This window comes from Sphaeramia orbicularis, chromosome 19 (assembly GCF_902148855.1).
Source record: "Sphaeramia orbicularis chromosome 19, fSphaOr1.1, whole genome shotgun sequence".
Taxonomy (NCBI): Eukaryota; Metazoa; Chordata; class Actinopteri; order Kurtiformes; family Apogonidae; genus Sphaeramia; species Sphaeramia orbicularis.
The window spans coordinates 5,355,131-5,379,008 of NC_043975.1; the positions used below are offsets into that span (position 1 = coordinate 5,355,131).

General features: G+C 35.2%; 1 protein-coding gene across 1 annotated transcript in view; it reads right to left on the reverse strand.

Moving 5' to 3' along the window:
• mta3 (metastasis associated 1 family, member 3) overlaps window positions 1-23,878 on the reverse strand; it is a 66,177-nt gene that overhangs the window by 30,953 nt on the left and 11,346 nt on the right. Inside the window, exons 3-5 of the mRNA XM_030121549.1 lie at window positions 20,398-20,491; window positions 7,895-8,021; window positions 5,651-5,714 (exon numbers count right to left, since the gene is read on the reverse strand). Of these exons, the coding sequence (XP_029977409.1) occupies window positions 5,651-5,714; window positions 7,895-8,021; window positions 20,398-20,491 (285 nt within the window). The remainder of the gene's footprint in view (window positions 1-5,650; window positions 5,715-7,894; window positions 8,022-20,397; window positions 20,492-23,878) is intronic.

Consider the following 23,878-nt stretch of genomic DNA (forward strand, 5'->3'; position numbering starts at 1 on the left):
AAAAAGCCTAACGACAAAGAATGACATAAAAAAAGAGCTGAAAGTGAGACAAAATCTTGCAATAAAAGGTGTAAAAAAATTAACTGATGCAAGAAAGACAAAAATTATGCATAAAATACATGTGTATATGCAAAAAAAAAACTTAATTACTATCTTTGATTTTATTAGACATTGTACCAAACCTGTAGCTCAATATTTAACCTTTTAAAAAATCTCAGATAATGTGGATTTTTTTCTTTTATTTTCCGTATTTCATCCATATCTGTGTATTCCAGTGACATTCCCTCCAGTTCTATATATATTTTTCTTTTACTGGGACCAGAGGAATAAATGTATCATCAGGTGTGGAAACATTGGGTGAGCCGGCTGTTGTGTTTCTGCCTTTTCCTCCTGTCAGTACTAGGATGTAAAAAATATAACACATGCATATTTACAGGTCACAGCGGGAACATTTATTAGCGCGTTAACGGCTGCTGAAACAACAGAACGTAATCTGAGGAAAATTGATGATAATGGTTCAGCGTGTAAACAGCATCTGGGCTCAAACTGCAGGAATACGTGACTGATTTATGTCTAAATTTACAACCGTACAGAGGGTTTTCCCTGGGTTTGTGTCGGGCGGAGATACTGCAATGGCTTTTTTGTTATTTGACTGAAACTGCTGCACTTTTTGGACCTGAATTATTACAATATCAGGGTTTTCTCTTGGCTTTGGTTACATTTGCGTCACAGTATTTTCCCTAAATTTGATAGTATGGGGAAAAGAAGTTAACTCTATTAAAAGTTTTCTTTAAAAATATATATTTCCACATTATTATTACCATCACTGAGTAAATAAGATGTGGCAAAGCAAGAGCATCTGAAAATCTCCGATAAAACTTGCTAACCATTAGATCTGTGAGCAATCATTTAGTTACTTATGCAGCCATTTGTATTGATTTTACATTAATAATTTGGCTTTTAGGTAGTGCTTAGAATGTCTGTGGTGCTGACAGTGATGAGGGGAAATCCTGCAATAATTATTAATAACTCGGAGAAACACAAAGCAAACCTCTTCACTGATAAAGTAAAGAGACAGATTCAATTTGAGAACCATGAATAATACATTTAATAAAAAGTCTGACAGACAAAGCGTAAAATTCCCTAAAAGAGACAGAAATGATGTAAGAAGAGCCAAATGAGGGACAAAAATGGCATAAAAAGACAAATGATGGGCAAAAAAGAAATAAAAACGACCCAAAAAAAGTAGGGGAAATGACAAAAAACACCTAGGGGAGACAAAATAGACATTAAAAGACAAAAAGTTAAAAATAATGGGGAAAAAAAGACCAACAGGAGACACAAAAGGACAAGAAATTATGAAAAATGTACACTCCATTACACAAATGAATAGATGAAAGAGACAAAAACTGATTAAAAAAGACCTAAAGAGAAGAAAACAACCAAAATTATTTAAAAAGACTTAAAGGTGGTAAAAAAAGACAAAAATGACATAAAAAGACAATAAATTATGAACAGACCTAAATGAGACAAATGAACAGATGAAAGAGACAAAAACTGATGAAAAAAGAACCTAAAGAGAGACAAAAAAACACTTTTTAAAAAGACCTAAAAAGCCAAAAATGACAAAAATTATTTAACAAGGGACAAAAAAGATTAAAAAAAAGATATGAACGAGACAATAAAATAGAGGCATGAAAAAAAGACCAAAAATAATGAAAAGATGACACAAGACAAAAAGAAAAATAATGTAAAAAGACAAAAAATGAAATTATCTCTGACTTTATTATCATTAATAAACCTTTAACTAAATATTTAAACAACTGTAAAGCATCTGAGTAAATCTGGGGTTTTTATTATTTCTTAAACTCTTATTTTCCTTCTAATCTAAGTTAATATCATTAATGCTGCCAAGTTCTACTGATATCATCAGTTTATCAAATGAGCTCTGATGTTCTGTTTCTTGGTAGATAATGCACAAATAAATGCATAAAAAATGTGATTTCTATTTTAAAAATTTACCAGAGTAGCAAAGTTTCATCTGTTTCTTCACCTTATGTCCAAATCAGGCATTTTCTCTGACATAATAAAAGGTAAAACTGTGATATATTTATTAAAAAAAAAAAACAAAGAAACCCTTATTTCCTTTGTGGAATCTGTGAAACTACTATTTTGCTCATTGGCTGATTGGTTTCAGTTCAAATGGATTAAATAATTAAATACATATTCTACAGAAAAAGCAGCCGACCCTTTAGTTTGTGTTTTCCTCACTTCATCAACACTAGAGACACAACTGTATTAACTAACGATCACGATCCTCATTCATATTTTAAGACGCTATAAATTAGACGCAGCTGCAAAACAAGCCTGAAAATCCATCAGAGAGCCGTCGCTATGGAAACGAGGCACCGCCCTGTCTAGTCGTAGTGGTGTTTCAGTTTTCTCATTGTGAATCTTTAGTCTGAAAAGACCTTTGTTTGAAATGTTTTTTTTTTTAAAGAAATTTAGCTGGAAATTTAATCCTCATTTGTTTTTGAAAAGGTCATTCTTAAAGGAACACCTGATTTACAGGAAATAGCTTTGGTTTTTAACATCTCACATGAAACAAAAACACCTAAAATAGGGGTGTCAAACATGCGGTCCGTGGGCCGAAACCAGCCGCCAAATAGTCCAATCCAGGAAAATTGGATGAATTTGCAAAATGCAAAAATTACACTGAAGATATTAAGAGTCAAGGATGTTGAACTGCTTTTAGTTCAGGTTCTACATACAGAACGAGAAAAAACAATAAGAATAAATAAGAACAAGTGGTGTCAGGCACAACAAACCCCGCCCCTCGCACATATTTTACCCATTATAAGGAAATAGGAAGATTTTAAAAATTCATAAAAAAAATTGGAACTTTGACCTTTTTTCTCAAAATGTAATGACATCTATTCTGGGTCACTGGCAATCTATAAACCAAATTTGGCATGGATTCACCCACTGATTTGTTCCTACAGACATGTGAAATTTCACCCATTATAAGTACATGGGAAAAAAAAAAGATCTCAAAAATTCACAAAAAATTGAAACTGTGACCTACTTTCCCAAAATGTAATGACATCTATTCTGGGTCACTGGCTATCTATAAACCAAATTTGGTATGAATTGAACCAATACTTTTACTGCTACAGACATGTGAAATTTCACCCATTATAAGTACATGTGGGAAAAAAAAAAAAAAGATTTAAAAAATTTATTAAAAATTTGAACTTTGACCTACTTTTCCCAAAATATAATGAGATCTATTCTACACCACTGGCAATATATAAACCCAATTTGGTATGAATTCAACCAATCGTTTTGCTGCTACAGACATTTGAAATTTCGCCCATTATAAGTAAATAGAAAAAAAAAAAAAGATTTTAAAAATTCATTAAAAAAATTCTAACTTTGACCTACTGTTCCCAAAATGTAATGACGTCTATTCTGGGTCACTGGCAATCTATAAACCCAATTTGGTATGAATTCAACTGATAATTTTGCTGCTCGAGTGTTAACAATCAAACAAACTGAACCAAAACCAATACCCCTTGCTTCCCCTTCAGGAGGCGGGGTTAAAATAATGGCATAACATATAAATAATGAAATAACTCAAAATTTTCTTCTTGGATTAATGTGAAAAAAATTTTACATTATGCCTATGAATTAGGGCTGCACGATTAATCGATTTTAAATCGAAATCGGATTTTTTAATTAGGACAATTTTTAAAAAAGGGAAATCGTAAAATCGATTTCATCTCTCTCATGCCTCCGGGCCGCGCGCCTCCGCGTGCCCGCAGGCTACCGTAGGCTCTTCCTGTGACAGCGGTCTTTCACAGAAGTCCGTGTAATGACCGGACGTTAAATCTGTTCATGAACCCGCAGTACTTATACCGATATAAGCCGTGGCTTCACGCACGGATCCCGCAATTGAAATATAACTGCAAGCAGATCACTCATCTTCCGTTGTCCCGGATCCGTACCGTACTGTCTTCTTCCGAACCGGGTCCGGGTCTCGGGGTCATCAGCCTCAGCAGAGGAGCCCACACAGCCCTGTGCCCACACACATCCACCAGCTCCACACATAGAATCCCTCCAGTGTGTCCTGGGTCGGTCTATTCCACGCACGGATCCCCCAGTTTAAATGGAACCGCATGTGGATCACTCATATTAACCTGGTCCACGCACACACGACTGATGCCTGTCACTGACTGACACTGGTATCACTGCTGTGGGCCAGATACCCAGAAAAGAAAGAAAAAAAAAAATTTTTTTTTTTTTTTTTAATAATTAATTTAGTCCTCTTACTTGCTAAATTTTTCATTCACAAATGTAAGTTCTGTAACACAAAACCAAATATTATTTATGTTTTGTAAGATGTTGAAATTTATTTAAAGCTGTTAGATAAATGTGGAAACAAAAAGGTTGTAACAACTATCAGTATTTGCTCTGATTTGGACATTTTCTTATAGTGTATTCCCCCTGACAAACTTATGTTATTTTCTTGTTGTATACATTGTTTGTATACTCTACTTCATTTCAAAGATTTAATGAAGAGAAAAAACAAAACAAAACTGTAGGTTCATCACGTGATCCCATCACAGCTTTGAGGTCAGAGCAGTGGCTTGCATTGTGGGCTGCTCACGAAAACGACATGTTGACTGCTGTTGCCTTTTCTAGTTATACCCAAAAATCGAAATCGAAAATCGAGTTTTTAGAGGAAAAAATCGGGATTTTTTTTTTTTGCCAAAATCGTGCAGCCCTACTATGAATAATGACAACTTCAAATGAATTAAAGGAGGAAGTGAAATTGTGTAGCTCACTGTTGAGTTTCAAAAAGACTTTAATTTGTCAAATTCTGAAGGGCTATGAAAGTAATATGATTACAAAATGATTTATAACACTGAATGTAATATAATTTGTGTTTAAGTATTTACCTGCTGCAACTACGGGTGTAGACATGAATTAAGGATGTGAATAGGAGAAGCAGAAATAAGCCTCCGGCTTCAGCTTCTTCCTTTTTCAGTTACAAAATGTGTTAATTTTATGTTTGTTTGTTGTTTTTTAATATGTATGTGTTTTGTTTTGTTGTTGTTTTTTTTTTATATGTATGTTTTGTATTTTGTATTTAACTGAAAATAAACATTCATTCATTCAAATGTTTCTCTTTGTTTTAGTGCAAAAACATTAAATGATGAAAATATTTACATTTGAAAACTATCCTTTAACAAAAAAATATGAACCTGAAATACTTAAAGAAAATTAAGTGCGATTTTAACACTAATCTCCATGTTACTAAATATTGTCTGATCCATAATGAACATGTATAAATGATAAGTTGAGGCATAATATTGTCAAAATTGCACTTATTTTTCTTTTAAAAATTCCAGTTTTTTCAGGTTATCCACATCTTTTTGTTTGGATAGTTTAACATGTAAATATTTTCATAATTTAATGTCCTTTTTTGCACTAAAAGACAGACAAACATTCGGAATTGTCATTATCTATAGGTTATTATGTGATTCTTTTACTGGTCTGACCCAGCTGACATCATATTGGGCTGAATGTGGAACCTGATCTGAAACCATGACGACGTGTAGAGCTGATGTGGTTTTTCCAGACTCACCTCTTTGTCAAGGTATGAAAGAACAGCTTCGGTCTCGTTCAATAAAGCCACGCTGCACTTCCCCCTGAGACACAGAGACCACACATGAGACACACAGACAGGAAGTGAGCATGACGTCCATCTGTCCGGCTGTTCACGGACGGATGGACGACTACTCATGGACACTGCCTGCACGTGGACACATATAACACTCGTCCACAGTCGGGTGAAATAGGACTGGGCAATATGGAAAATATTATTCACTTCACTGGAGAAACTTTAAAGTGGTTTCCAGCAAAAATGTACGTCTCCTCGGGTCATTAACACACAACATGGACATTATTATAAACTCCTACACCATTAAAACACTGGTTTTGTCGGGTTATGTCTGTCATTTTCTCCATTTACATGTTTTATTTGTTACATAATTTTTATCTTCTGTGTATTTTATATTGTTTTCATTTTATTTCTTTTATATGAACTTCATCTTGTTACATCTCTTCCATTATTTTCATCCTTTTCTTTTCTTCTACTGTTTTGTCATTTTCTGTTGTACTTTTTTTACATAATTATAATCATGTGTCATCTAATTACAGCTTTTCTTTTAGTAGTATAGATTCTTGAATTTCTAAGCTGTATTTGAATGCAACATTTTCTCTGTCATTCCATACATGGTTGAAAAAAGAAAACATTCAAAGCTCATCATTTTCCTCTTTTTGCATCCTCTACGTGATGTTGTGACATTTTTCTCACCGTTTTGTTGAGTTTTTTATGTAACTTTTCATGTTTATGTCTTGTTACACCATTCTTCCCTTTCATTTTTATGTAATAAGCCTCATGTTTCATCACTAAACCTTGATGCATATTTTGTGTTCTGTTCCTGTTTTTCCTGTTTTGTGGTAAAGATTCTTAAATTTTTAAGCTGTACTTGAATGCAACATTTTCCTTGTCATTGCCTACATGGTTGAAAAAAGACAAATGTCCAAAGCTTATCATCATTTTCATCTTGTTGCATCTTTTATGTGATATTGTGATATTTTTCTCATTGTTTTTTTTACATCTTTTGTTGAATCTTTTAAGTCATTTTTCCTGTTTTTGACTTGTCTTTTACACCATTCTTCCCTTTCGTTTTTGCATTATAACCCTCATGTTTCATCATTATAACTTTTTTATCTAGATGCATGTTTCGCATCCTGTTGCTGTTCTTCCCATTTCTGTGGCAAGGATTCTTTAATTTCCAAGCTGCACTTGAATGCAACATTTTCTCTGTCATTGCCTACATGGTTGAAAAAAGACAGAGGTCCAGAGCTTATCATCATCTTGCATCCTTTACATGACGATGTGACCTTTTTCTCATAGATTTTTTTTTTTTTTTTTTAACATCTTTTGTTGAGTCTTTTATGTAATTTTCCATGCCTTATGTCTTCTACATCATTCTTCTTTCATTTTTACATAATAACCCTCATATTTCATCTTGTTACATTTGTTTCATCCTGATGCATATTTTTTTGTGCTGTTCCTGTTTTTCTGGCATAGATTCCTGAATTTTTAATATTTACCTATATATATATATATATATATATATATATATATATATATATATAGTTTATGTTTTTATTTTTATTGCTTTTAAATTGTACAGCTGTTTTTATGTCTTTCTAATCTATTCTTGTATTTTATTCTATTATTTTGCTTTTTTATTCTTCGGTACAACACTGTTTTTAATCGTACAGCTGTTTTATGTCTTCAGTCTATTCTTATAAATTATTCTTTTATTTTGGTTTTTATTTATTCTTCTGTACAGCACTTTGGCCCACTGTGGTTGTTTCAAAGTGCTTTAAAAATAAAGTAGAGAGAGAGCATCTGCCAAATGCATAAATGTAAATGTAAATAATCTTTACTTACAAATTACCACACATACGAGAATGCCAAAATTACTTCAAGTGCTCAATCAAAACAAAGATACATAAACCACCAGAGAAAATCAGTAGATATATGAACAATTATAGTTACATATTTATTCATTTATATTTATCTGACATGCTTTTCTTTGCCTATATTTCTGGTGCACAATCCCAAACCAAAAGCTAAGTGTGATTCATGTGTGGACAGATGATGAGGTGGAGTTGGTGCTTAGTGTCATGTTACAAGCCCATTAAAACGTCTCCTCGGAGCCTTGTTATAGCAAACATGCAGACAGAAAAGCATCGACCGGTGTTTAAATTATGCTAAAATAAAGAAATCCACAGCGGCCAAGGCTTGTACCTGATGTGTGTCGCAGGTAGACTCTCATACTGCCGGGACAGGAAGAGCTCTCTGTGGCGAAGCTGGTGTTTTTGTTTTTCTGTTAGCTCTGTCTCTGTTGGGTTTTCCTTCTCCTCTTCCAATTCCTCTGCAAAAGCACAAAAAAAACAAACCGGATTACAAAAACCTCAGAAAGATGTGTGTTCCAGACGCCAGGTGATGACAATAACAGGTACATTAAGATTTCCTGAACAGTTGACCTAAGTTTAACTCAGCTCCGACATGTGGTCATTTATTGATAAATTATGTGACACAAGTATTGGGACATGTTGAATTCAGGCATTCAGTCAGTAGTGGCTTTTCCATTGGACATCTGCGCAAAACTTAACTGATATTTAGTAAACGTCAAAAAAACAGTAGTGCGTGATGTCGGTTTATCCATTAATTCACAAATGCGATGATTTGTTTATTATTGCGAGATGACAGAAGACGTCATTCCACAAACATGGCAATGAACGTAAATATGGTGTTGATTTACAGATATATTCATTATTATTATATATTACCCTTCTATCCCGTACTAAATTAGAAAATGATTCACTTTCCTGGTGGGTCCACACATACCGCTCCATGTTTCTTTTAAATTCTTCTTCTTCACTTGTAACGTCCGTCAACATTCATATTTTTTTTTATTCACGTCACTCTAGTTGTGGAAAAAGATCTTCCCATTACAATTTTGTGTGATATTCCAATTGTGCTATACCCGAAAAACCACCTCGAGCCAGCGCAAAAACGTTTAATTGAAAAACAAGAGTTTTGGCAAAATTGTTTTTCCATTAGGTAAATTTGTATGTGCAAGTTATATTTGCGCAATTTGAGGGTCAATGGAAAAGCAACAAATGATAATGAGCATATTTAATGAAAGCCTATCTTGAGTGAACAATTATAATTTTTTTGTTCCATTTCTATTATTATATTTCCCAAGTCATGGCAATTCAATCCACATATCATTAGTCTTACAGCATAATGGCCCCAGTCATACACTATATGGACAAAAGTATGTGGACATGTTGAATTCAGGTGTTTCTTTTCTATCAGGGGTCTGGGATACAAAACAATAATGACTAATGTCCGAACATAGTTTTATATTGGGATAAACATCATTACATTGGTTAGTTTGGTTTAAATTGTTATCTTTGCTTCCAAAATGACTCAGAGATGGTTTTGACAGAATTTCTCTCAACATTGATTTTCTTTTTTTTTTTTTTATCCATGACTATGATTTTAAATGTTCTACCTCTAAATTTCTAAAATATTTTCTGCCATATACAGGAAATTGATAACACCTGCATATCAGTGGTTGGTGATTTCAATCCGGATATATCCCGTCAGTCCCTGTTCAGTGAAATTCTTTTTAGATTCTATGGTTTTACTCTAGCTGATCAGAAGGATCTCCCACCTGACAGTTATACATCTCTTAGTCCTGCTTGGAGCACTACTTCCTGGTTGGATCATATCACATGTACTGATGACACATTGTCCTGTGTACATGATATCTCAGTTTTACATGACATTATATTGTCAGATCACTTCCCAGTTTCATTTAGGCACAGAATTGATTTTGTTCCCTCTGTGTCCAATTCTGTGTCGAATGAAATTTTCCAGAAGGTGAACTGGAACAAGGTGTCCACAAATGACCTGGAAAATTATTGGTGCAGTACAGGTTCATTACTGGCTGGTATAGATATTGGTGATGGCTTACGGTGCAGAGACCCTCAGTATTTAGATCTATCCCATAGGGCTGATATTATCGTTTTTATATTGATGTTGTGAATGTATTGTCATCATGTACTTGTGACCTTCGTGGGGTCAGGAGGAATTCTAGTCATAATGTCCCTGGGTGGAAAGACGAAGTTCAGTCATTTCATGATGAGGCCCGAGATGCATATTTAATATGGAAAGATGTAGGTAAGCCGAGGAATGGTCCGATATTTGACTTGATGTGATCTTCTCGCTCAAGGTTCAAATATGCATTTCGTCGGTGTAGAAATAATAGAGAATCTATTGTGGCTGATAAACTGGCAAACAATTTATTAATGAAGAATGATCGTGAATTCTGGAAAGATGTTAGAAATAAGATGAACAGTAATCTACCTAAGTAGGTTGGCTTTTCTGTTGGAGATGAAATCCCTGATATGTGGAGGGAACATTATGAGTCCATATTTAACCGCGTCAGTGGTAGTGATTGTTCTTCTTTCGTGAGTAATCTGTCCTGTGATATCTTTGACCAGGGCATGATAGTCTCAGCTAATGAGGTGGCTGACACACTAAAAGGACTTCCATCTGGGAAGGCCGCTGGGTGACCAGCTCACTGCTGAGCATCTCAAGTTTGTCAGTGTTAATCTATCAGTTGTCTTGGCCATTCTTTTCTCGGCCGTTCTTGTGCATGGATATATCCCAAATTCTCTGACAAAAACTGTGATTGTTCCCATTCTTAAAGATAAAAACAAACGTATTAGTGACAAAAACAACTATCGCCCCATTGGCTTGTCTAATATTATAACCAAGGTGTTGGAGGGTATAATTCTTCACAGGACTGAACTCTACTTATATACAATGTTCAACCAGTTTGGCTTCAAATCCAAACATGGTACTGACCTGTGTGTTTTTGCATTGAAGGAGTTGATTCGGTACTATATCAAACATGGATCTCAGATGTTCGTAGCTTATCTCGACGCTTCCAAAGCGTTTGATCGTCTCAATCATTTGAAATTATTGTCAAAAATGGTCTACGATGGAGTTCCAATGTATATTGTCAGAGTCATAGGATATTGGTACTCTAGTCAGGTTTACTGTGTTCGTTGGGGTTCAGTACTATCTGAGGATTTCTCTGTTACAAACGGTGTCCAACAGGGTGGGACGCTCTCCCCACTCCTGTTTAATATTTATACCAAATTGTTGAGTATTAAACTCAATAATGTTCCAGTTGGTTGTTGTTGTTCGGGAATTGTTTTTATTATACTCTATGGACTGTAACTATTTACATGTCTGATACAAATAAATAAATGAAAAAAAAATTTCATACTCTGACTATGACAAATAATTTTCTACCACAACTAACCATCTACAGTCTTCACGTCTCACTGAGGAAGAAAAATCTCCCATTAAACTTTAAGGAAATATTAATGTTTATAAACTATATGGACATAAATATTGGGACACATCATGTCTACAGCTGTAAGATGTCCTGTTCATGAGGATTTAAGACAAACACATCAATATTTCCTAAACATTTAATGGAAGATTTTTCTTCCCAAGATGTGAAGAAAGTAGATGCTTAGTTTTGGTAGAAAATTATTTTTTTATAGTCAGCGCACAAAAAATATTTAAAAAATTTAGAGGTAGAACATTTAAAATCATAGTCATGAATTAAAAAAAAGCCTAAATCAATGTTGAGAGAAATTAAGTCCAATCCATCTCTGAGGCATTTTGGAAGCAAAGATAACAATTTAAACCAAACTGACCAACGCAATGATATTTATTTATCATAATATAAAACTATATTGTTCCATTAGTCATTACTGTTTTGTATCCCAGACCCCTGTTAGAAAAGAAACACCTGAATTCAAAGTGTCCACATATTTTTGTCCATATAGTGTATTTCACCCTTGTGCTGGGTTCAGTTATGAAGACGGTGCAGCAGTTCTCCACAGCTTTGTAATAACAAAGTATAGCTGCCATCGATTAGAGAAGCACATCACTGTCCAGGTCCGTTACTACAAATTAAATTTTGAAGAACACAGCGCTCGTCCAATAAATACTGGATTAGATGTCGAGCTGAATCAGCGCTCGGTGCCAGGCAGCAGATCTTTAAAAACAAATTACAGCACAAGTAAATGCATGACTGTTCACACTTTTCAGATACATCACCGTCTGCCACTCACACTCCTCTATTATTTCATTAATTTTTTAAAGCACAGAGTTGGCTGGCATAGGATCAGATTTCTGAACGGTTAACGCCCCTTCTACATCCGCCGGCCAATCGCTGCTCACCATCCCACGCATGAATGAAAAAACCAGAAGGTGACCGAGCATTTTCTGTCATTAGCTCTAAACTGCAAAACAGTGTTATTAACAGTCAGATTTTCATTTCCTCTGATGTTTTTAAGCCACAGCTTAAGATCCACCTCTGTCCCTCAGCGTCTTCGTTTTTCATCTATTTTAATGATTCTGCTCAGATGATGTTCACTGTTATTAATGTTTTCCTTTATCTGTGTCTGTCTTTTACCCAATCAGTCAAGTAGTAGCGGAAACAATTTTTAGACCTTCAAAAGTCATCAAAAACAATGGTTATGCAATCAAGTACCAACTCCTGTGCGTATCATGTGACTAAAACAGACAGAAAAGAAAACACGGAATGCCTAAAAGCACTGTTTTTGTCAGTACAATGACATACATATTGATGTAAGAATTGAAATGATTTTGGTTATTATCAAGAAAACCATGGAAAATGGACAGATATCAGCTCTGAAATTAAACTCTTATGAGCCATTTTTGCTGCTATCATTATATTTGTCCAAACAAATGTACCCTTAGTTGTACCAGGCATTAAAATGAACAAGAAACTGAAGAAAACAAGGGGTGGTCTACTCATTTTTTCCATGACTATTTATGAGCGATCTCTTTGGTCTGCATTTGTTTATGACAGGGGTGTCAAACATACCAGCCACCAAAGGGTCCACTCCAGCCCCTGGGATGAATATGTGAAATGCAAAAATTACACTGATGATACTAACAATCAATTATTTACGCTCAAGGGCCAGGGCAAATGCGGCTCAAATCCTGTTTTTTTGTCCATATGTGACCTGTATCCGATCTGTTAAAGACAGTTAAAACAGCACAAATCCGACCCAGGCCACTTTCATATGTGGTCCTAAATCCAATATGTATCCAATATTTTGCAATGCGACTTCAGTCTGAACAGTCACATTTATCCGACCTTTACGTCATTGAAATGTGGCAAACATCACAATTCTGCGTCCCCAGGAGGAGGAGTGGTGGGAAAAATATATTTACTTCCGTAAACACAGTTTGAGCCTGTCTGGTCATGTATTCTATCAGGTCCTCTTTTGCACATGCGGGTGACTTCAGGGTCGCATTCAGCTCATACTCAAAACTGATAGAAGTCGCATTTAATGTGCAATATGAATGAGCACACAAAAAAAATCGATTTCACCAAAAAAAGAAAAAAAAAAAGAAATCAAATTGCGCATTAAGACCTGTTATCTGAACGTAGTCGAAGTCACGTTTTGATCTCAAGTGGATCAGACCAGTAAAATACTATCATAACTAGAAGCACTCGGAGAGCGCAGACCTCCGCCAAGGCTGATCAGTGGCCCCCCCCGTGGGCCCCACCACGCCAAGGAGGTTATGTTTTTGCCAGGGTTTGTTTGTTTGTTTGTCTGTTTGTCTGTCCGTTAGTGTGCAACATAACTCAAAAAGTTATGGACAGATTATGATGAAATTTTCAGGGTTTGTTGGAAATGGGCCCCCCGTGGGCCCCCCCACCCCCGATCACCACCAAAATTGAATCATTTCTTCCTTATCCCATTTCCAACAAACCCTGAAAATTTCATCAAAATCTGTCCATAACTTTTTGAGTTATGCTGCACACTAACGGACAGACAAACAGACAGACAGACAAACAAACCCTGGCAAAAACATAACCTCCTTGGCGGAGGTAATAACCTATAAATAATGACAACTACAAATTTTTCCTCTTTGTTTTCGTGTAAAAAAAGTGAAATTATATGTAAATGTGTACATTTACAATCTATCCTTTCACAAAAAATGTGAAAGTCCTCAACAAATATGAACAACTTGAAATGTCTTATGAGAAATAAGAGGAATTTTAACAATATCCTGCCTGTTATTATATGTTTTGTGCATTTATAGGTCCTGTACAATCTATAAATTGTAATGCACTTGTGAGCAGAGGCATAATTTTATTCAAACTTCACATATTTTTCTTTAGAAATTTCAGGTTGTTTGTGTTATTTACATTTTTTAAAGGGTAGTTTACAGATGTGGACATTTACATGATGTAATTTAACTCTTTTCACCATTATATACTGGTCTGGCCCAGTTGAGATTATATTGGTGTGAATGTGGAACCTGAACTAAAATGAGTCTAACAGCCCTGGTTTATGGTCACTGCTATGTCTTTCTTTGTGAAATGATCCCAACCTTTGGACCATCTCTCCCTGTCAGATTGAGACATGAAGTGTAAAAATAAAAATAAAAAAATGATGAACTGATCATCTCAAGAGGTATATGATTATAGACAATTCGGAACCAGTTCTCAATTCACATCAATAATCTGATTAACAATTTAGTAAACTTTTGCCTGAAAGTAGGGCTGAACAATTTAACAAATACAAAATAGTTAGCCTCATTGCATAATTACCATAAAAGTTATATTTTTGGCCAAATTGTGAAATGTGTATAAAATGCATCGGCAGTGTTAGTAAAGTTACACAAATATCCCAATTTGGAATTTGAGGATAACAAAATGGAACAATATCAGCATGTGCACTTATAATATTACAAAAGCTTGCAACCATAAACTGCAATTTTAGATAATCTAACTGAAATGGAAAAAAAAAATGACCCCATCTCTGATGATTTCAGACTGAATGACACTGAGCAGTTTATGTTTTCTGTGACCTGAGAAGAAGGTCAGAACACTCATTCAGGAATTAGTCATTTGTGCATTTTCCCTGATTAACCCATGTCTGAAGAGCTGCTCTCCTTCAGCCTCTTCATTTTCACCAACATCAAACACTTCTCCTCATTCTGGCTTTTTATTTGTTGCATCATTGTTTCTGTTATGATTCTACTGTTCTATAGGATGTACATTAAGTCTCTTCACAATTTAAAACATTTCTACAGGGTTTGTACACATTTTTCAAGGTCAAATTCAAGCACTTTCCAGGGTTATTTTCATTTTTTTCTAGCACAGCACCTTATCAATGGGGTCAAATACATATCTACAGGCTTACATGTACACTTGATTATTTGTTTCACTTTTTAATCACATTGATGTACATTGTATTATGCTATACACATAAAAAATTATGTTTCATTCTAGCAAAAAGTTTAGAAATTATAGGCGAACACAAAGTTTTATCCAAAGAAAGGGAAGCCACTTTGTGTTCTTCAGATACACTCACACCAAGACAAAGACCAAGATAAAAACGTACTTGGAATCGACCTGAGAATTTACTTTGACATAAAGTTTTATTTTTCAAAATATATCACCTCTCTGTAAGTAGCTTTGACTTGGCATCTAACCTGGCAGTTAATTTTAAAAAATAAATAAATAAATCATGTCCCAGAATTAAAATTGCAAGTACTTCAACTAAAAAATTTAAGCACTTTTCAGACCTTGAAAAAACAACATCGAAATTCAAGCATTTTCAAGGATTTCAAGCACCCATACCAACCCTGTTCATTACAAAAGCAACTGATGAGATACGTTCATCAGTGGTTATCAAAGTTTTTAATCACATTGCATTCCATTCTGTTAAATGAACCCCTAAAAGATGGCTACTCCTCAAGAAAAGGTATAATGTGTGTCATGGTTTACTGAAACAAAATGTCTTTCTATGGGGTTATGTTAAAGATATTGTTTGTTGAACAGAGATATGGAACATCAATGACCTGAAGCCAAAGATCACTGAAGCCACTGACACTACTGATGCGTCTATGCTACAGCCAATATGGAAACAAATTCAGTACCAGGTGGATGTGCTTCATACAACTAAAGGTGCTCATATAGAGGTTTAAAAAAAACACCTTCAGTATTTATTTTGCATGTCATAATAATTTCCACAGATCTGTCTATTCATTTGCTTTTGTAATAATTGTGTTAAATTGAAAACAGACATCATGGACAGCCTGTATTTTCCATTATTTATATCTGTTTTCATGTTCATTTGTGTGTTTCTGATCATTTGCTTTTTAATGTACTTTACGAATACATTGGTTTCACCGTTTCATTTTGGCTGATGCATCACTGTGACACTGCAGTTCTGCTCTGGAGGACCAACCATGATCCTGAACCTCTTCAACTTCAGACTGTGTCGGACTAGTTTAATGCAGAGTCATAAAAGTGATGAAAGAATAAGGACTGCCTTAAAGTGACTCGCACTTATTCACAGTCGAGCCTTTTCTTACTTTTTGTGATTTGTACTTTCTTGAACATTCAGATGTGCAATTTCTAAACTGAGGGAGTTTCATAAAGTCATAGATCAGCTGCTTCACACCAGTGAGTCACAGAGAAGACTTTATTATGAAGGAGACGTACGAGGCGTAGCTTTCCTCATCACAGAGTTAACCGTCTGTAAACTGCAGGTAGATTCTGGGGTTTTTATGTTAGTGGATGGTTTTAAATACTGCAGAGAATGAGGAGGCAGATACAGGATCTCTAAGACAGACTGCAGGGAAACAACGGAATGCTCATTTTCAGCCAAGATCCTGATAGTATTTCATTAACTTTCCTGTATCCGGGTGAGCATATTATGCACACGTTGCACTTCGTGTTATTAAAGGTCATTATTTTTCACAATTTGTATTAGGTCTGAACTCAAAAGTTGTTCATTTTTGTATGATTCTTAAAATTCTAACCCAACCACTAAAATCAGCACACTGTCAACTAGGGATGTTCCAATCTGATATACAGATCAGTATTGGCTGCTGATCTGGCATTTTTTGATAATAATAATAAAAAACTGGATTTATATAGCGCTTTTCTAGACACCCAAAGCACTTTACATTACTGACCCATTACTTTTTCACTCTCACATTCACACACATTTTTTAGAAGATCAAATCGGATTTAGTCACGAGACTGGGGAGATCCAGACCTAGTTCTGTGTGTGTGTGTGTGTGTGTGTGTTTGTGTGTGTGTGTGTGGGGGGGGGGGGGATTAGTAAAACCTCTATAGGTTTCACTTTCACTTTATGGTCCAGTAGTGATGTGTGAGTCAGGTTTTTTTCAACCTGCAGGGCTTTTGTGGAATTATTTGACCCGACCCAATGCAAAGAAACTGATATTCTTTTAACCCGCCCCTACCCAACCCGCGAGTAACCTGCTGATGTGTGCATCACCAACGTACAACACAGAATGCAAACCCATGTAATCCCTGGACGGACCTGTCCATAGACCAGATACAGCACTGGCAAACATATGGCCCGCCAAAGGTTCTAATTTGTCCCACAGTATGAATTTGTAAAGTGCAAAACTGATACTAAAATTATTAAGAGTCAAAGGTGTCGTACTTGTTTTAGTTCAGGTTCCACATTCAGCCCAATTGTGATCTCAAGTAAAATAATACCATAACCTCCAAATTTTAAAATCAAAATTTTATTGTAAAAAGTCGGCATCGGATCGCTATCAGCAAAAAATAATCCTAAAAAAACATCAGATCGGAAGCAAAAAAATCCTGATCGGGACATCACTACTACGAAGTAATGGTACTAACGTAAGGAATGATGTCCCAGTGTTTCCTGTGGAATTGATCTCTTGGTGTGGCAGTGGGTAACTGGGTGTCATGTTCTCGTCTCAATGCAAATATGAGTTTTTCCATCTGGGAAATTTCTTCAACAAGTTCTATCCAATCTTCTAGTGTGGGTGATTCATCAGTCATCCATTTTCTAGTGATTTCTTTCTTACTAGCAACCAACATAATATTCGACAGATGTATTTTTTTTTTTTTTCCCACAAAATCCTTGTATACAATCTGGTTGTTTGCCTTGGACAGTGGTCAGCAAGCTTTACAACCTAAAGAGTCATTTTTGTGTTGAAAAAGAAGAAAGAAATCTGACCGGAGCCATGAAAAAAAATATTTAAACCCATCTACATTTTACCATGAGGTGGCTGCTCTCTTTAACCTATCTGTGATTAGTTTGCTATTCAACTTTGCATTTCCATTACAATATTGCAAAGACTGGTGCATTTATGAAATTCTACAACTACACAAAAGAAAACATTCAAGATTTGTACAATTTTTTTAAAAGATGGACACTATTTCCAAAACATAATTGTGTTGTGTAATGGGGAATAAGCTCAACTTTCATGTCTAGTGGCTTACTTACAAACAACAAACAAATGCAAATTGAGCATCTTCTATTGCATTTGGCAAGAAAATAATATATTTCTGTTTATATGCTGTGAAAAAAATATTTTATTCTGTGTATAGCCTGCACATTTTGCAAACAGACTAAGTTAAAATAGGTTTAGCCCGAAAAAATGTTAAAAAGTAATGCCTCATTCAGTTCAGTTCAAAATGTTCCGTATGTTTTTTGACCAGGGGAGCCATAGAGAGAGGCTAAAGAGCCACATTTGGCCCAGGAAGCATGGGTTGCCTAAGAACATCATCTCAAAATGTATGAAACCTTCATTCTGACCACCCTTATCTATAAAACCGGTCCTATCCTGTTTTGTTGTACTGCAGCAGAGGTTTCACTAATGTCTTGCAGAACACGTCTGCGCTGTCCAAACCAACACTGATGTGCTGGTAAATATAAACATAATCAGTGCGGCTGTAAACTCACATTTTATATTCATCCGTTTGCTGTAAGTCAGATTCCCTGCCTGTCCTTTTGTTTAGTCCACGGCATAAACTCTGAATTCTTCTCCTGCAGTGTGGTAAGCAGCGTTAAATTTTACGGCTGTATGTCTGTTCTGGTCTACAGCTGCCACATACTCCAAGTCTAAACTGTTTGAGGTGTTGGTTCTGCGTTTCCATCACCGAATACGTGTCCACATACGGTACGGTTTGTGTTTCTAAGGTGCTGAGGTCATGATCTAACCACATGACGTTATGTTTCAATCATATTATGTTTGTGAGAGCCAATCTTGTTGGAAAGATTAATGTTTGTCATGGTCTTTTTATTGGTTTCCTGCTGTGGCCTTCTCACCTAAGCACTCCTCTCAATAAGCTGTTTCAATTAGTTCTGGACAGGGAAGAGTTTCATTTCATGAAATAAATCAATATTTTGTTTTATTGTGTTGAAAGGAGCTGGAAACAGGTCGCACACTTCCCACACAGATCAGACCAGAGCTCCTCATCCTTATAAACAGTCACATGTTCTCCTGGTGATAGGTTAATGTTAGATAATAATAATGTGACGTAAAAATGTAAACAGATATATCTGTGACAGCCACATCAGGAGTGCAGTTAACCATTTAGGTGCTGTAGTTTCTCAAAAAATATAAAATTTTGATTGAATTTCAACAAGCTGCATCTTGGAAGTGGTTAGAGATAAGAATATTGTAAATGAATAAATGTACTCATCTAATTTGCATATTGTGACATCACAGGGTTGCCACCATATTGGAGTGTGCACCTTTTAGTAAAACTGAACTTTGAACATATTTACATGAAAGTTCTCTTTGTGTTTTTGTTTTTTTGTCATCTTACCCTTAAAATAAATTAACTCTGCCACCCACCTTTGTGCAAAGGGTGCATGATTTACTTTTCTTTTTAAAGTTGGAGAAGATTAAGTTTTCTGTTCGTGGACAAATTAATTTGTTTTATCAACAATGGAATCCTTTTTTCTCTGCTGATAACAAGAGTATCCTGCTGTCTCCTATGTCGTCTTGGTGGAGAAATTTGTTGTTAATTTACATTATATTAACTCTCAATCAGCCCTCAGCATTGTAAAGAGGAGTTGATAATATTATTTATTTTGTTGTTGTTGTTTTTTTTTTTTTTTTTTTTGGGGGGGGGGGTGTCTCTTTTTTTGTGTTTAATCGGTCTGTAGGTTTGTTGTATAATTTGTTTTTTTTTTGTATTGCGTCTGTGTGGCCCCTTATGTCCAAGTACATGTTTATGTAAATGTATAATTTAAAATAAAAAAATTTAAATAAATGAATTAACGTAAACATTAGTAGAAAGTAAAATGCAGTAATATTTTGTAGCTTTAAATCCAAGCAGCAGAGTAGACAAATCTGTCCTTATCTATCAAACTAAATAAACTTTACTTACTTACTTACTAAACCAGCTCAGGACCACGCCTTTAAACTGGATTTTCTTCTTCACTTTAAATAGAAACATGCTCTGAAATGGTGTTAGGACTGAAGGGGCACATGTCTGCCATCTATTGGTGGGAGGTGGTAACAAGTTTTGGGAACTATCTGGAGCGATGGTGTTTCATTCAGTTATGTTACAACTTTGGTGCTTAAAGGGTTAACATGTTTGAGTTGCACCAAAGCAGCTGTAAAGGGATGACAAAGCCGTTTAAGTGCTGTTACAGTAAAAAGAAAGCTGGTAATAACTCAGTGAGAAAATACCTGACAGGTTATTCACCATATAAAGACAGACCGCAGTGCGTTTGGATTAAATAAGTATTACACTAGTTCTTACAGTTATCTGCTTTATAACATTAGTTTGAGAAGAACCCGACAGTTGGTGCTTCACATGCCTTCAGACCCAACAGTACGACGGCGTTAATACTGACTTGCATGTTTGTCTGCGAGCTGGATGAGGCTGTGGGAGATGTCTCTCCTTCTGTAGAAGCAAACCACCTTGGCCTCCACATTCCCGCTGGCGGTCTGAAACAGAAAAGAGCAGAACATCCAGGTTGACTGAAAGAGGTGGCAACACCTTCCCAAACAAACCCCTAATTTCCCAAGAGCCCTCGCTGCTTTATATGCTCTTCAGACTCCGCTGCTATGACAGAATGGACAAGGCGACAGCAGCTCTTTTGACTAGATGATTGATTGATTGTCTCGCTGTATAATTAAACTAACATGCATCAAGACTCCGTATTAAAGGCTTTGACTGATGGAGAGAGAATGAACAGAGGCCAGAGCTGCGCGCTATGACAATAGACAAACTTATATCGTCTCACATTATGGTCTGTTGTGTTGCACAATACACTCCTTATGTCGATATATTCCTTGTGTTCTTCTACGAAGTGCAGACGGCAGCACAAACAACACAGGACAGCCAAAAAATACCTGGAGCATGACCAATAAACCATTACAGACTAATCTTACCTCATATATATATATATATATATATATATATATATATATATATATATATATATATATATATATCCTACATTACCTGTATATATTCTTATTTTGTGTAGTAGTGAGTTCGCTTTTGTATATTTCAGTAGTTTTAATAGTACATATGTATATTTCATATTTTATTCTGTAGCTTTTTGCACATGTCTACATTTTTCCTTAGTATTTAGTGTGATTTTTTTACACAGTCTTTTTGTACTAGGTGTTTTTGCTGCAAAACAGATTTCCATTGTTCCTGTGACAGTGACAAAGATTTATTCTGTTCTATTAGACGTTGGAAATACTGACCCACAAATGTTCTGCATCACAACTATTCATACTTGTATATCCATATCAGTTCAGTTTATGAAAAAATCTAAAATCTTTATTTATCCTGAATGACACTGATTACATTCACTAGTCACCTTTTAACCCAGGGGTGTTAAACATGAGGCCCGCAGGCCAAAACCGGCCCGCCAAAGGCTCCAGTCCAGCCCACAGGATGAATTTGCAAAGTGCAAAAATGACACTGAGGATATTAACAGTCAAGGGTGTCGAATTTGTTTTAGTTTAGGTTCCACATACAGAACAATGTGCTCTCAAGTAAAATAAAAGCAAACTAATCGATAAATAATGACTCCAAATTTTGTTCTTGGTTTAATGTGAAAAAAAATGTTACATCATGCCTATGAATAATAAACTCCTTTAGTGCAACAAATAACATTAAATTATGAAAATATTTACATGAACAAACTACCCTTCAACAAAGAAATATGAACAACCTGAAATGTTTAAAGAAAATAAAGAAAAGATGTGAATAACCTGAAAAAACTGTAATTTCTTAAGAAAAATCAGTGCAATTTCAACAATATTCTGCCTGTTATTAAATGTTTTGTGCCTTTTGTAGATCTGATCTGTAATGACATGAAAAATGATACATAAAGGAACAACACGATTAAAATTAAGCTTATTTTTCTGAAGACATTAAAGGGTTTTTTACGGTTATTCACATCTTTTTTTTGGTCGGATAGTTTGTTAATGTAAATATTTTTCTAATTGAATGTGTTTTTTGGCAATAAAACAAAGAGAAAACTTTGTGGTTGTCATTATTTATAGGCCGTTATGTTCTTATTTTACTGATCTGACCAGCTTTAAATCAAATTGGGTTGAATGTGGAACCTGAAAGTAAATGCATTTGACAGCCCTGGTCTAACCTGTAATGCTTTTAGCACCTTTTTTTATACACTTGTATCCTGCAATTCTTGCACTGTACTTTCTAAACTTTTTTTTTTTTTGCAGCTGTCTTTTTTGCCCTTTTATTTTTCATGCTTTGCGCCCTGTCCTTGTTGAGCACCTCACTCATTTATGCACATATTCATGGTGTGTTTTTTGACCCAATGAAACACCTTCCTTCCATTGTACTCGTATTTCTATTGAAGTTTGTGTCATTGGGCTTATGTGTCTTTATTTTTGGTGTGAAAGCTTTGCGTGATCCAATTTGGGTTTGCTCTTGCAAACATTTCTATTATGATGGAAGGACGAAGGGGACAGTAAGAAAAGAAAAAGGGACACAAAGCACATGTTATTATTGATGTTTGTTTCTATGGTGTCTCTAAATAAAAAATAGATAAGAAATACATAGTGTTTGACAAATAGATAAGATTCACTCTGGTTTATTCTTCAGTATTAAACATCATGTGCAGCTCTAATATAAAGTCTGCTTCAGCGTCTCATATTCTAGTAGATTTATGTCCAGTCAGAAGAAATACAACAAACTACATTTGAATCATGTGATGTTAATGTTACAGACGCTTCTCTCCATATCCTGATTACGCAGGAATTAGTAGAGGCAGCTCCTTACATTTTCCATCAGTTTATTATATTGAAATGCTTTTCTCAAACTCTGTGTAAACATGCTATGATGGGAATTTATCATCCTGAAATAAATAAAAGAAAAATACGAACATTCTATTTACTCTGCCGGTGTTTTGAGTCCATTCAAATGAAGTTATTTTTTGTGTTTTTTAGCTGGTGTGTCTTGTTGGTTCATAACTAGCGAGTTACTCAGTAGTTCATGTTAGAAGCAGTTGCTGGTGTTGCTATTTGTGATGACATTCCCTGATATTTAATGTGGAATAGGCAGCAAAGTGGTTTAGATTGTGGGAGAAATGTGAACATAATAGTGATTGTTAATGTAGTTTTATAAGTTAAAAAAAAAAAAAAAAGCTGTCACTATTATTGTATTTGGTATTCTTGACTTCGCTGTTTTTTCTTTTCTTTTTCCTTTCTTTCTTTTTTCCCTTAATCTTCTTTCTATACTATTATTTAAAACCCTTTACTGATTTCTCATTTTTGTATATTCACATCCTGTGACCCTTTTACTTATGTGACTGTCAATTTTGTTTTCATTCCCTCCTCTGTCTCCACCTGAATATGCCCAACACGCACAAAATAATCATGAATAATTATACATATACACACACAAACTCACCTGTAAATAGCCCTCTGTTTGCACCCGCCTTTGTTTTGCTTAATGTCTATAAACTATTCTGTCATGTCTGGTGTCTATGAACTTGTATCCCTTGAAGTCTATGAATTAGTATGCCAGATGTTTTGTCTTGTATTTTTTTTCTGTTACCCCTGCCACAATGTTTGTCTAGTACTAAATTTTGAAAAAAATGTAAAAAAGTAGTTTTGTAAGTTTGGGCTCCAGGGAGACATATTTCCTTTTTGGGTCTCAAGCTAGCCTAGCAAAGTTTGCGAACCCCTGGTCTTAGTCTTTTGTAACTTTTGAGTAATTTTTCATCCGCAGAGTAAATAGGAATCGACACATTCACCACATGACATTAATTTCACATAACATGAGGTCAAGGCTAAGTCGCTTTATAATCCATTTACGGAAATTCAGTCTCTGCATTTTACTCA